The sequence below is a fragment of the Schistocerca americana genome, chromosome 6, assembly GCF_021461395.2.
Source record: "Schistocerca americana isolate TAMUIC-IGC-003095 chromosome 6, iqSchAmer2.1, whole genome shotgun sequence".
Taxonomy (NCBI): domain Eukaryota; kingdom Metazoa; phylum Arthropoda; class Insecta; order Orthoptera; family Acrididae; genus Schistocerca; species Schistocerca americana.
This window is the reverse complement of record NC_060124.1, coordinates 67,236,107-67,251,095: the sequence shown is the minus strand read 5'-3', so window position 1 is coordinate 67,251,095 and position 14,989 is coordinate 67,236,107. Positions and strand designations below refer to the sequence as shown.

The following is a 14,989-nucleotide window of genomic DNA, read 5'->3' as shown; positions in this document are numbered from 1 at the left end:
TCAATAATACATTACCTCTCTGAGTATAAGCATTTTTATGTTAATAACATGTTGTGCCTCCTATATATTTTCTTTCCTTAGTTTAGATCTTTACTCAACAGAAATGAATGATACCTTTGCTTAGTGTAAGCTCTTTGCATTATAAACAAAAACATTGACTGTAAAGCCCATGCATGTAACTCAAACTGACATGAAGAATTTTATGAAGTGTTTGTATGTCACAAAGGTTTAAGTAGAACGTGTGTGCTGTTTGCACTGTGATGGCTCATACGTTGTCCTGGAAAACTATAATGACTGTAGCAAGACAAAGCACCATATATAAGTATATACAACAATTTCACCTTATACTTAAAAAAATGCAGGCACATTAGCATGTTTCACTATCAAAACAATTTATGAAGTGCCACTAAATACAGGGTGTTTATCAATGAATATCGGGGTTTTAACGCTTTATAATATTTTTTATATTAAACATACAGTTCTAAATGATATGTCAACTGAAAAAGCAACTCAAACAGTTTTACCAAGAACCTTATAAATGCTCAATGTGAGCACCATTTGTCACATGGCACACATCAAGTCTATAGCCGAGTTCTTCCCAAATGTTGATAATTGTGTCTTCAGTGATTGTAGCAACAGCTGCTTCAATGTGGTTTCTTAATTCAGGGTGAAGATGAGCCAGAGAACTTCATTTTCCAGCAAGATTATGCGCCACCTCACTGGCGTAGCAAAGCATGCGATTAGATTAACTTCACTGTACCGAAGCGCTGGATAGGACGCATCGGGCCAAATGACAGGGCTTGCTTTGCATGGCCTCCACGTTCACCCGACCTAATGCAATGCGATTTTTTCCTTTGGGGCTTCATCAAGGATCATGTGTACGTGCCTCTGCTAGTAGCAGACCTCCCTGAATTAAGAAATCGGATTGAAGCAGCTATTGCTACAATTACTGAAGAACATTTATCAATGTTTGGGAAGAACTCGGCTGTAGACTTGATGTGTGCCACGTGACAAATGGTGCTCACAATGAACATTTATAAGGTTCTTGGTAAAACTGTTTGAGTTGCTCTTTCATTTGACATATCATTTATAACTGTAAGTTTAATATAATAAATATTGTAAAGCATTAAAACCCCAATATTCATTTATAAACAACCTCTATTAACAATTCTTGTGCAGTGCAGAAGCAGATGACATGCTGCTGACCAACATAATCAATATAATCATAAACTTTAGCCATCAGAAGATAGGCACAATGGCCCAAAACCATTTGTGGCATTGATGCAAAGCATTTTAAAAGTATTTGTGGTTGGTTGTCTCATTCACCAACAATCACAGTGAAGTCATGGAAGAAGTAAATTTTATCCATATTGCTCTTTATTGGGCAGCAAGCAAGTGACATTTGTGTGAAGTAAAATCCGCAAATCCCAGCAGAGGAACAAAGAAGATATATGCAAATGGAAATTTTTATTATTAAAGAAGCACAATAAACTTGTAGGTTTTGCAATAAGTTTTGTAACAAATTTGAGGGCAGCACACTGTGTCTCAAATCACTGTATTGTATTAAGATGAAGTAGAATATTCAGCACTGAAAGTGATATATTTTCTGAACACTTACACTATGTGATTAAAAGTATCCAGACACCCAGCTGAAAATGACTTACAAGTTCGTGGCGCCCTCCTTCGGTAATGCTGGAATTCAATACGGTGTTGGCCCATCCTTGGCCTTGATGACAGCTTCCACTCTCGCAGGCATACATTCAGTCATGTGCTGGAAGGTTTCTTGGGGAGTGGCAGTCCATTTTTCATGGAGTGCTGCACTGAGGAGAGGTATCGATGTCGATTGATGAGGCTTGGCATGAAGTCGACGTTCCAAAACATCCCAAAGGTTTTCTATAGGATTCAGGTCAGTACTCTGTGCAGGCCAGTCCATTACAGGGATGTTATTCCTGTGTAACCAAACCACCTCCGAATTTTACTGTTGGCACTACACTGGCTGGCAGATGACGTTCACCAGGCATTCGCCATACTCACACCATGCCATCTGATTGTCACATTGTGTACCATGATTCGTTACTCCACACATCGTTCTTCCACTGTTCAATCATCCAATTTTTATGCTCCTTATGCCAAGCGAGGCATTGTTTGGCATTTACCGGTGTGATGTGTGGCTTATGAGCAGCTGCTCGATCATGAAATCCAAGATGTCTCACCTCCCACCTAACTGTTTTAGTACTTGCAGTGGATACTTATGCTGTTTGGAGTTCCTGTGTGATGATCTGGATAGATGTCTGCCTATTACACATTACGACCCTTTTCAACTGTTGGTGATCTGTCAGTCAACAGATGAGGTCGGCCCGTACACTTTTGTGCTGTATGTGTCACTTCATATTTCCATTTCACTGTGACATCAGAACCAGTGAACCTAGGGATGTTTAGGAGTGTGGAATTCTCACGTACAGACGTATGACACAAGTGACACCCAATCACCTGACCACGTTCGAAGTCCGTGAGTTCTGTGGAGCACCCCATTCTGTTCTCTCACGATGTCTAATGACTACTGAGGTCACTGATATGGAATACCTGGCAGAAAGTGGCAGCACAATGCACCTAATATGAAAAACATATGTTTTTGTGGGGTGTCCGGATACTTTTGATCTCACAGTGTATGTTCACAACTCACAGAAACAGATAACTGGGTTCTGCTCTTAGCTCACACTTGTCATCCACAAATGTGTGTGAAATCTTATGGGACTTAACTGCTAAGGTCATCAGTCCCTAAGCTTACACACTATTTAACCTAAATTATCCTAAGGACAAACACACACACACCCATGCCCGAAGGAGGACTCAAACCTCCGCCGGAACCAGCCGCACAGTCCATGACTGCAGCACCTTAGACCGCTTGGCTAATCTCGCGTGGCTTTGTCATCCACAAGTTACATATGACAATATGGCAAAGCAATTAAAGCCACACACCATCATATTTTAGGATTATGTAGAGGATAACAAAAAGTTCTTCATAGTCCCTGCACCAATGGAATTGGGAACATTTCTGAAAACTCACCTTTTCTGAAGACTACTTGAATTACAATGCTAGAAAAAAATGCAGCAGGTATACATCAGCTGTTTGGCTTTCAAGCTTTAACTCTACAGAGCCCAGAAAAGACACAACAGGGAAGGAGGGAGGGGTTGAGGGAAGAGGTTCTGAACTACTTGTTGCTAGAATGCAATTTCAAATTGTACTGCAAGTGTGAAGTATTGATACTCAAACATACATTTAGGACTTCTACATCACCTATGTAATACAACAATGATCTGAATGCATAGTTCAGAGATGTTTTTTAAAGTCTGAAATGTTTGTTATAGTGATGAAAATGACATTTTTTCGTTTAAAGTACACAATTAAGCATACGATTCCAATTTCATTGCTGATGTGGTCCTGTATCCAAACCCTGATCATCAGGAGGTTGCTGTCTATATAAATTGTGTAGTGTATTCCTCAGTAGAGGGAGTGAGTGATGACAAGGATATTTAAAAGCCTGCTATCATGCACACTGGGCCACTAAAATGTACTGATCTGTTGTTTGAGTATGATGGAAAAAAATCTAACAACTCTCCAGAAAATGAGAACCACTGTAAGGGGGGGGGGGGGGGGATAGAAAAGAGATTGACAATTATTTCCTGAAACTGAACTGAATGCAAGTAATATGAAGCAAAGTGTATTTTACATTCTTATGTGTAATTTTATAAATAAGTTGTCAGTTTCTGGCAAGTGAAGTGTACATAATGCAGGGAGCTTCCAAATGTGCAAATACAGTCAATAGCTGTTTCTGGAAAAATGTGTGTTTCGAATTATCTGTGTGGCCTTTGCCCCCATTATCCTGAATTATCTGGAGTTTCCTGCATCCTGCATGTCAATTGCTTGCCCAGTTTCTTTGGACAGTTATAATAGTTTGAATATGTGTGTGTGTGTGTGTGTGTGTGTGTGTGCGCGTGCGCACGCATACACACACACACACACACACACACACACACACACACAAAAAAAAATGGCTCTGAGCACTATGGGACTCAACTGCTGTGGTCATAAGTCCCCTAGAACTTAGAACTACTTAAACCTAACTAACCTAAGGACAGCACACAACACCCAGCCATCACGAGGCAGAGAAAATCCCTGACCCCGCCGGGAATCGAACCCGGGAACCCGGGCGTGGGAAGCGAGAACGCTACCGCACGACCACGAGATGCGGGCACACACACACACACACACACACACACACACACACACACACACACACACACACACACACACAAAACTTATATCTACATACAAATCCATCTTAGTTACCTCAGAGGATACACTGGCAGTCACAGGCTGATCGATAAGTTTAACACAATGGAAATTTTCTTTTTCTTCCACCACAGCAGAATTATGGAGATTGGGAGACAAATGGTCAGATGATGTAGCAGTTCCATTTAATGAGTCACCATGCACATCTGTTTCTTGGCTAAGTATAACATCTGATGATATGTGCACCTTATCACCATTGGAGCATGCGCCCACATCTATATCCAGTAACTTTTGATCAGCCACAGCTCCAGTGGCCACTGTTCCTAAGCATTTGCTACTATCCTGTGGCCCTGTGTTACTTGGCTGATGCTCTTCAAGCATACTGTTGCCACATTCTACAACACAGAAAACCTGATGTGAGCATAGACTGAGCACACTAAATGAGGGAATGAAAGCATTCAATATGTAAACTGGGAGAATAGTTCCCATGATTAACCTACCCTGCACGCTGCCATCTTTCGCAGGAACATGTCCTTTGTTGTACTGGCTGTTATGACATCTGCAACATAGATGAAGGTTGAAAAAGTAACACCAGCAATGAACTTTTTTTTTTTTTGTGTGGCCAACGAGAAATGTAAGGTAACAAGAAATTACAAACGCCTCAGCAAAAGTAGACACTTTCACCATATTCTGTGAAATATTATTAATTTGATTGTGAATTTGCTTTCAGCTTCCTATCCCACTGTCAGGCTAATGTTAATGGCATTAAAAAGCGAACAGTTTCATGTTGTTCTGCAAAATATTATTTATTTTATCATGAACCAGCTTTCAGCTTCACTGTCGGCTTAAAAAGCTGAGGGCCAATTCATGATCAAATAATTAATATTTTGTTGAACACCAGGAAAGTGTTTCTTTCTAGTAACATATTCGTGTTCTGTTGAGATCTAATAGAAAATTCAGTTAATGTTAAGAATTATATATTTACGTACAATTAGGTTACAACTTGAACCAATTAGGAACTGAAAACAGAGTGAATCCTCATTTCAAGAAATGGTAAAAATACTATTCAATAAACAATTTCTTGATGCATTTCTCAAAATCTCCAGTTTAGACAATGAATGGAACCTGCTCACATCCCTTATATGGCCTCATTGGAATTTTTGTTCCACATACCACCTGACAATGTGGATGACCATCTATCTGGTGCATCATCATTATTGTGTTTCATTGACAGCAGCTTATTCTTTTTTACTTCCAGCCATTGGGCACACATGAATATTGTGTTGTACAGTTCTTCAAATGCTGTGGCACAACCACTGATACAGATACACGAATACACTAGCAGTACTGGAACACTAGAAGCAGCCAGCAGGAAATATCCTGTCAAGCTGTTAGAGACAATGTTGAAAGGTTAGTTGCAGACTCATCATTTATGGTGACTTTAGTTCATTTTTCTGTCCAATAGTACTGTCAGATGCAGTGATTGGTTGCTGGTTTTGGATAATTTTCCACAGTAAAGTTTACAATAAGGACTGAATATTATAATGCATCAGTCATTGACAGTTGTTCTTATGGGTACACAATGTCAATGATTTAGATGAAAGAGAAGTCACAACAATTTATCTGACCATAACTATAAAATCTCAAGAATGAAGTAAGGTCATAGTTACATTCCGATAATAAAAGAAAAACAGCATACGACAGAAATGTAGCCAATGATTCAGCCATTGCGTTCAGATAAAATGAGTTAGAACAACACTAGCAACAGATTTATAAAGTAGTTAACAATGAATATAATTTATTTCTTAAGAATTTGGAGCCTGATTTTCCCACAACAAACAATGGCAAATTAAGCAATAGCACGGACATGGGTGGTTAAGTAGTAGGTTTACAACATCTTGCCCAGGAAGAGAAATGTCTACCCAATTCACAGGACAGATAGTGCCCAACAGATAAATTTCACTACCAAAAGTATTGTTAAGACTATTCAGTCTGTTATCAAAAATGGGAAAACCCAAGTACAAATAAAACAATTCATGAATGAAGCAAAAAGTCTTGAGCAAAAAACTAAATAAAGGGTCATTCCATGTCAAGTCACCCAGGCCTTGACACCAACCATGTCAGATTTTGATGAAACTTGGTACAATTACTTCTTTTATCATCCTGAAAGCACTTGTAAAATTTTTTTGCTCTATCTCTTATAGTTTTTTTTTTTGTAAATTTTTAAAGTTTTTATATTTGGCATTGTTTCAGCAGTCGGAAATCGTAACTTAAACGTGTCCTCACAACTAAAAAAAATTGTATATTAAAGAATACTCAAGATACCAGTATGAAATTTTGGAATAAGTTTGTGTATTATATCTAAATGTTAAAAAAAATTACCATAAAGATGTATTAAAACCTTCCAAATGAATAAAAATTTACAAGGTTTTTTTTTAGCTATTGGATGTTTAGTTTTACAAAAACTGCAATATCTGGAGTCTCAGACCTGATAGAAAGCTCAAATTTGTTTTAAAATACTCGTAATTGTATAGGCTATTAGATAAAAGAAAAATTATGTTGGCTTTTTAACCTGTTTAATAGTTATCTAATTTTTAAAATAATATTAATTATATTTTAAAAATAAAAAGTACCAAGTGACTTATACACCGAAAATAAGTTTTTGTCTTCTTCGCGTAACAATGTACGCTTGGATTTTGTTTTGTTACTCCTGTGTTTTGAAGTAAAAAATTATTACAGTGTTAAATAGTGCTTGGATAGTATTTTATTAAGTTTATTCGAACTTTCAGTAAGTACTGTTACTTAGTTTACAGAGATTCTTTTCCAATATCCTATAAAAGTAACCAGAATAGTAATCAGACCAAAAGTGAAATCAGTATGTCAGATATTCAAACCTGTAGCGTAGGGTTATTTTAAAAATCTGACTGTTTCCAAACAACCTACACACCTTCAAAACAGTTACAGCCGGTATCTGAATTGAGCGAGGAAGAAAGAGATTTGATCCACTTACGATCTGGAATTAATCTGTGTGAATTTAAGAATATATGTTCATACCACAGCTACTACTTTTTAAATGTTTTTGAAAAGTATCAAACAACATGTGCAGACCCACTAAAAAAACTCAAAAAGCCCATCAAAAAATCGTTGAGAAGTGTAGGCTTGGATCTTTCTAAGCAATTACTGACAAAAAATATTAGCATAAAACCTGGACAAAAGTTTTGTTCAACATGCCGTAACTTTTGTGAGGAAAAATAAAGAGTTGAAGTCAATGAAAGTGAAACAGATGATGAAGTCATGGTTGAATTAAAGGATTTTGATGTAATGATTTCTCTTATGAAAGAGAAGATTTCATCTGTTGGGAGGTCTAGAAAAATCCAGATTCTGACCTTGGCTCCAGATTCTTGGAGTCAAAATAAAGTGATGAAAGAATTTAATGTAAGTGAGTACATGGTGCGACAAGCTAGAAAGCTAAAATCTGAAAAGGGTATTTTGGAAACTCCTGGTCCAAAAAAAGGTAAAACTCTTTCTGAAAATACAGTAAGACTTGTAACAGATTTTTATGAAAAGGATGAAAGTTCCAGAGTGCTACCTGGAACAAAAGACAAAGTAAGTGTTCAAAAAAATGTGTACATGCAAAAAAGACTCATTTTGTGTAACTTGAGAGAACTCTATTATTCTTTCTAATGGGAGAATCCCAAGGTAGAAGTAGGATTTTCAAAATTTTGTTTCTTCAGACCTAAATGGTGTATCCTTGCTGGTGCTGCAGGCACACACACTGTATGTGTATGCAGTATCCACCAGAATGTTAAACTATTACTGGATGCTGTGAAAATTGAAGAATCTTATAAAGACCTAATTAAGATGCTTGTGTGCAACACGGAAAACCAAAACTGCATGCTACGTCATTGCGACAGCTGTACTGCAAATACTGCACTAACTGAGTACTTATCTGAAAAACTAAGTGAAGACCATGATTTAGAAGAAGAAATTGTAATCAGTCAGTGGGTTAACACAGACAGGGCAGAAATGATCAAACAATCTTATCAGTGTTGAAGACTACATTTCTTTATTGGTTAGGTCATTGGAAAAGCTCACCCCGCACTCGTTTATAGCAAAATCCCAATCAGCAGCCTTTAAAAGATTGAAAGAAGACCCACCACCCAAAATAGCAATTATTGTGATGGGTTTCAGTGAAAATTATTCCTTCGTTATACAAAATGACATCCAAAGTTACCACTGGAATAGAGGTGGTTGTGCTCTACACCCAGTTGGAGTTTTTCTAAGAAATGAGGAAAACAATATTTATGTTTCCAACCAATGTTTTATTAGTGATGACCAAGAACATGATACTGGTTTTGTTAATTTTGTACAAAAAGAAATTACAAAGTGTCTGTCATCACATCATACTGACATTGACTCAGTTCACTACTTTACAGATGGTTGTGCTGGGCAGTACAAAAATAGAAACAGTCTTAAAAATTTGACTGTACACTTGAGAGACTTTAATTTGAAGGCCCAACACTGTTTTTTTGCAACAAGTCATGGGAAGTCAATTTGTGATGGCCTAGGAGGAACTATTAAAAGAATTTTAAGGAAAGCTGGTCTACAGCTTTCAGACAAAGAACAAATAATGACAGTAATCAATGTGTGTTCATTTTCACTTTATTGACAAAAAAGAAGCTGATTTGCTACGGTTAAAACTAGAAAACAGTTTTTCAGCAACCCGAACCATTCCTGGAACAACAAGTTTTCATAACTTCAAACCACTTGCGACAACCAACCTTGAAATTAGAAGGACTACAGATAGTGTAAAACTGAGCGAGGTGGCGCAGTGGTTAGACACTGGACTTGCATTCGGGAGGACGACGGTTCAATCCCGCATCCGGCCATCCTGATTTAGGTTTTCCGTGATTTCCCTAAAATCGCTCCAGGCAGATGCCGGGATGGTTCCTTTGAAAGGGCACGGCCGACTTCCTTCACCATCCTTCCCTAATCCGATGAGACCGATGACCTCGCTGTCTGGTCTCCTTCCCCAAACCAACCAACCAACAGATAGTGTAAAACCCTCCTTACTCTTTTCTTTCCATTCATCTTCTGATTGGGTTCGTGTTGAACCATCCATAAATAGCTATGTGGCTGTAAATTATGATGGTAACTGGTACTTTGGACTGGTAAAAACAATATTCAATGATGAAGAAGATGCAGAAATTCTATTTCTACATCCTTCAGTGCCAAGCCAACACACACTGACTTATTACATTTACTTTCACATATACCTTTTATATCATTAAAACACACACACACACACACACACACACACACACACACACACACACACACACACAGTTTTGAAAATATAACACTTAACAGTATTTTAAAAAAGCATTATGCTGAGTGCAAGACAGGCATGATGAGCAATAGCAGAGCATTTGATCATGGTCAAATTGTGGGCACCTGCAGAAAGGGAACTCCGTCTCCAATGTCATAAATGCACTAAAGTTTTCACATGCCATGCCAACTTCCATTCTCACCTTAAATATAGAGTCACTTTTTGGGGAAACTCTAAAACAGTGAATAGTAATTTCAAACTAAAAAAAGGGGCCATTAGAATCATGATTAGAGCAAACCTAGAAACTCTTGCAAACCTCTGTTTAAGATATTTGGTATTCCTCCATTAGCATGTTTATACATTACAGAAACCCTTATATTCTTAAAATAAATGTAATAGGTAAGAACTTCAAACTGCAAAAAAACTGTTACATACATGATCACTTTACCACAAAAATTTACATACACCCCAATCAACACTGCTCTGTGCCAAAAAGGTACTTTCTGAAAACAGAAAAGCTATTACTGAGGTCAAAACCTTTTTGGAAAATTTCTAAAATCATATACACAGCATCACTGATATTACTCCACTGAAGAATATTTAAATTTACGAAGTGCTTTATATAAATACTTAATGTACAAAGTGTTTTATTATACCCTTACGTAAGTATGCCTAGAAATCACTTTCAGAAGTGTACTTATAACCTGACACGTCCAGCATCTTACGCAAAAGATACTTTTGCACACAACAGAACCAATAAATACAATACGTGAAGGAGTATTGTTAGTATCCTGATTCCATCAGAGTCAACCGCCATGGTAACAATGTTCTGATGGTGACTCACTGTAAACTATAATGGATTTCAACACTGGATACAAGAGTCACAGTACAGCAATTTCATAGCCTTTGCTGTGCTGGACGACAGCAACCAGCAAAGAACTATACCATCCTGATCCATTTTCTCTATACGATACAAAAAGCACTGCTGCACATTAGTGTGGGAAAAGGAACAGAGCCACTAAACACCCAAAGAACGGAGAAACGTTGTTTCAACTGACAAGTCATAAAACACAAACAAGTTTGTCAGTACTAAAGCACTGCATAAAGCATGGGTCCTACTTGTCAACAGGACACTGTTCAGACAGTTGGAGGAGCTTCTCTCATATGAGGGACAGTCGCAAGTGGTGGAAGGTGCGATCTGATACATCTGCCGTCATCTCTCCCCGATGAATGACAGGCACACAAACCTACTGTCCAATTGTGAGCATCTGTTGTTCACCTACGGTGTGCGGCAAGTCACCTGCAGCTTCAGCAAGACAACATTCCAACCTCACCTTTCCTTAATATGCCAGAAAGTTATGAGGAAGATTTCATGGTCACCTTGCATTAATGAATGTGCACATCTGGAACTCCAAATGTGGAGAAATGTGTATCCTGAACCAAACTCTGACCAATCTTGGTGAGTTGTTGGCAGTGGTTGAACAGTAGTGGATATGGATGGTCCCTCAGCACTTCCAGTCCATTGTAGATGCCAGGCCTCGATTCATGTGCACTGTCATCAGCATAAATGAGGATGGCACACACTATTAGGGAGATGTTTGTAATTTAATTGTTGAAGAGTGTTTACAATCAGAGATAAGTAAATCACTTCCAGTTATAGCTACATCCATCTCTTTACAGAACAATGGAAAAACTGATAGGAGCCACCATCAGGATGCTCAGTTTTGGTTCCAGAGAAATAGCTCAGTTTTGGTTCCAGAGAAATACAGAGTAACCAAGGAAATTATCTTAGCAGATAATTTAAAAAACGCACATCCAAGGAAAAAAAGAAAAGAAAAAATTCTGGAAGAAGTAATGCTGTGAGGGAGGGGCACGACTTATTCTTGGACAGCTCAGTCATTAAGCACTTCCTTGCGAAAGGCAAAGGTCCCATGTTCAAGTCCCGGTATGGCAAACAGTTTTAATCTGGCAGGAAGTTTCAAATCAGCAAACACTCCACTGTGAAGTGAAAATTCATTCTGGAAGGCAAACCTGCATTTGTAGACTTAGAGGAAGCTTTTGACAAACTTGACTGGAATACATTCTTTGAAATTCTAAAGGTAGCAGGGGTAAAATACAGAGAGTGAAAGGCTATTTACAACGTGTATAGAAACCAGATGGTAGTTATATCAGTCCTGGGGCATGGAAGGGAAGTAGTGATTGAGAACAGAGTGAGACACAGTTGCAGCCTATCCCCGATGTTATTGAATCTGCACACTGAGCAATCATTAAAGGAAACCAAGGAAAAATTGGAGATTTAGTGCACTGCTACTGGCATGCCACGAGTACCAAGAACTGGAGCTACTTCTCCATGCAGTACGTGGTCATGCATCTCAGGCCAGTGTCGTAGCCCTAAGTCTTGCTTCTGTCATTCTGCCCACCACATGGACAGAAATGGTACCTGCCGTGGGTTTGTAGTAGGCTTCACCTGATGTACCTTTTATCTCCAGCCATTTGTCCTTACAGTGGCACGTAAACTTTCTTCCAAGCCGAGACAATGTAGTATGGGATAGAGTGAACTGGCACTCCTGACTGCACTGTCAGCTGGCTCATTTCGATATGTACCCACATGCTGAAGGACCCAGATGAATTATACCATCTTCATTTGATGCTATAAAAGGAGATCATTCTGGAGGACCATTTTGTTCAATGGGTAAATTTACTGAATACTCTGAAGGGCACTATGAGGATCTGAGCATATGAAATTTGTCTCATTTGTGCCAGAGCTATTAAATCTTACATTCATAATTTTAAATTGATATGGTAGATAAAACATGATAAAACTGGTGATTTTTGTTTTATGGGATCAAGGTCATGGTCCAAGGTATATTTCTCTGCCTACAGCACAACATCTTAAAAGATATGGAGCTACAGTGAAAAAGAGCCTGTTTGTAAAAACAGTCACTGGCCACATCAGCAGAATGCTAAGAAGACATGGTATTGACACAGAGTTTAAAGTGCACTGGTACCAGGGAACAACCAAATTCGTTTCTCCAATATTATGGATTCATCAAGTCTAATCATTACTGTGCAAGGCTATACAGACAGGCCACTGGCATTCATAAGCCCAAAAATATCTTTAGAAGAAAAAGAGGAGGATTGAATCGGACAAGCTGCAGGACTTAGTGCAAAATAAAGCAAAGACACCAACTCTATCACTACAAGCTCTGCAACACATGTCAGCATGACTCCACCATCTTAGGTAGGGTTCTGGTGATAGCATAAACTGACCATTGAGTGGATATATATATAGTACAGTTAAGCTTGCAGAGCTTGTTTAAGTTAGTAACGCTTTCTGAGTCCTTATAACCACCTCTGAGGATGGCTCTAGCACTGAGAGACAAATCAGGTAAAGAAAAATGCCTTGGACCATAGCCTAAAGCCCTTTAAAACCAAACACCACCAATAATGAAAATACTAGCTGTGGAAGCCTGCATTGCATGATCATGGCAAAACTGTCAGGACTCACAGGCAGACTTTGGGGCCACCCATGTAAAAAGCTCTAGTATCACAGACTTAATTTATAAATTTTTAAAAGAATGGCCTAAAAGCATAATCGAGAGTATCAGATTTCTTGCACTCTGCTCAAATTCAAATACCACCTCAGCCCTATTACCAGCCATGGGTGATCTTCATTCTATCCCTGGATGAGGACATTCACGTTCACCACACCTAAATTTGTGAGCTGCTCCTTTACCTGGTGCATAAAAGATTTTGTTGCTACTCTATGAATTACAAAGACGCTTTCAGATGCTGTTCGGGAACAAAATTAAATACTGGCAATTGGGGAAAGAACTTTACCTTATAAGCGAGTTGCACCATAAGAAAATTTCACTAAATGGAGAGGGACAGCTCACCAGTTTCTGCATGTATTCTATTCCAATTGTGCCCACCTGGTGCCAATCTGGCAATGTACACAGTTTGTAAGATGGCATGACATCCACATTGTCATTTGACTAACCATAATGGAAGTTAATGACAAGGTTGCTACTGCTGTTAACAGACCATGCAGCATGTGCCACAGGTAATGCTAGTGCTTGTGCTCATACAGTATCACGAGAACTGTCCTTCCCATGGTCAACAGTATGGAAAGTTTTGCAGACTATTTTACTCCAGCATCCATACAGATCCAGGTGGTGCAGCAACTGAAACCTTATGATCTCCTACAACACTCCGAATTTGCTTTTCAGTTTATGGGATGGATCAAAGTTGATGACATGTGGTTGACCAATATTCTATGGAGTGACGAGGCACATTTTATGCTACAAGATGCGGTCAATAGACAGAATTGCCAAATGTGGGGTCTGTTAAACTGTGCGTTGAGCACTCACCATATGTGACTCTGTCGTGTGGATTCACAAGCACGTATATTCTCAGTCAGTTCTTCTGAATACATTCAGAGGGTCTGCCTGCTGCATCACAATGTCTACACATTATTGACATGACCTTGTACCACATGTCATTCCAGCTTTGGAGAAGTGCAACTGTGTGGAAACCACTATTTTCGTGAAAGATGGGACACCATCTCACGTTGCTCGCATAGTGAAAGATCTGCTAAATGCAACCTTCCAAGAACGTGTTATCTTCAGGGGTTTTCCAGATGCATGTCATGCAAGATCACCTGATATGAATCCATGTGACTTTTGGCTCTGAGGATATCTAAAAAACGCATTTAGCAGGAATGTGTTCAGCCTCTAACTGATCTGAAGGCCAGTATACAGGAACACATTTCTCCAATTCCACTGGAACTGCTGTAAGTAACTGTTGATCATATAATTTTAAAGATGCAGTATTTCACAGTGTCTCCAGTGCTCACACTGAACAAATTGTGTACATGATGGTCAATAATAAAATCAACATTATGACTTTCATATTAGTCTGACCTTTTCTGCCTGCATCCTGTTCCTAATCCATTACATATGGAAACATTTTTATATGTCGATTTTGCATTCACAGCACTAGATTTGCACCTGGTGGCCAAAACTGGAACTTTTTTTTCCAGTGCAAATCAGTTCCACATTAATGCATCAGAATGGCTGCCAATCATTGCTGCCGTATTACTATTGTCCACACTGAACGTCTGTGAATGGCTGCTCTTTAATTATAACCACCCAGCACATTATGAAACTCAATGTCTTGGTCACATAGTATTTTATTAAAACTGGTTATCAGTTTTGACTTTGCAGCCTTCATCATACCTAGAAATTGTACTGACTATGTGCCTATGTGACACTACTTAAATTTTAGATCTAATGATGGATGCAGCACCAAAACTAACAATCAATTTTCATAAAATTCTATGTGGCAATCACATGGACTTCTACAAT

At 38.6% G+C, this 14,989-nt stretch overlaps 1 protein-coding gene across 1 annotated transcript in view; it reads right to left on the bottom strand.

Annotated features, from left to right (window-relative positions):
• Nucleotides 1-14,989, bottom strand: part of LOC124619967 — a 293,396-nt gene that overhangs the window by 179,353 nt on the left and 99,054 nt on the right. Inside the window, exons 9-10 of the mRNA XM_047146629.1 lie at nt 4,795-4,853; nt 4,352-4,689 (exon numbers count right to left, since the gene is read on the bottom strand). Coding sequence (XP_047002585.1) covers nt 4,352-4,689; nt 4,795-4,853 — 397 coding nt within the window. The remainder of the gene's footprint in view (nt 1-4,351; nt 4,690-4,794; nt 4,854-14,989) is intronic.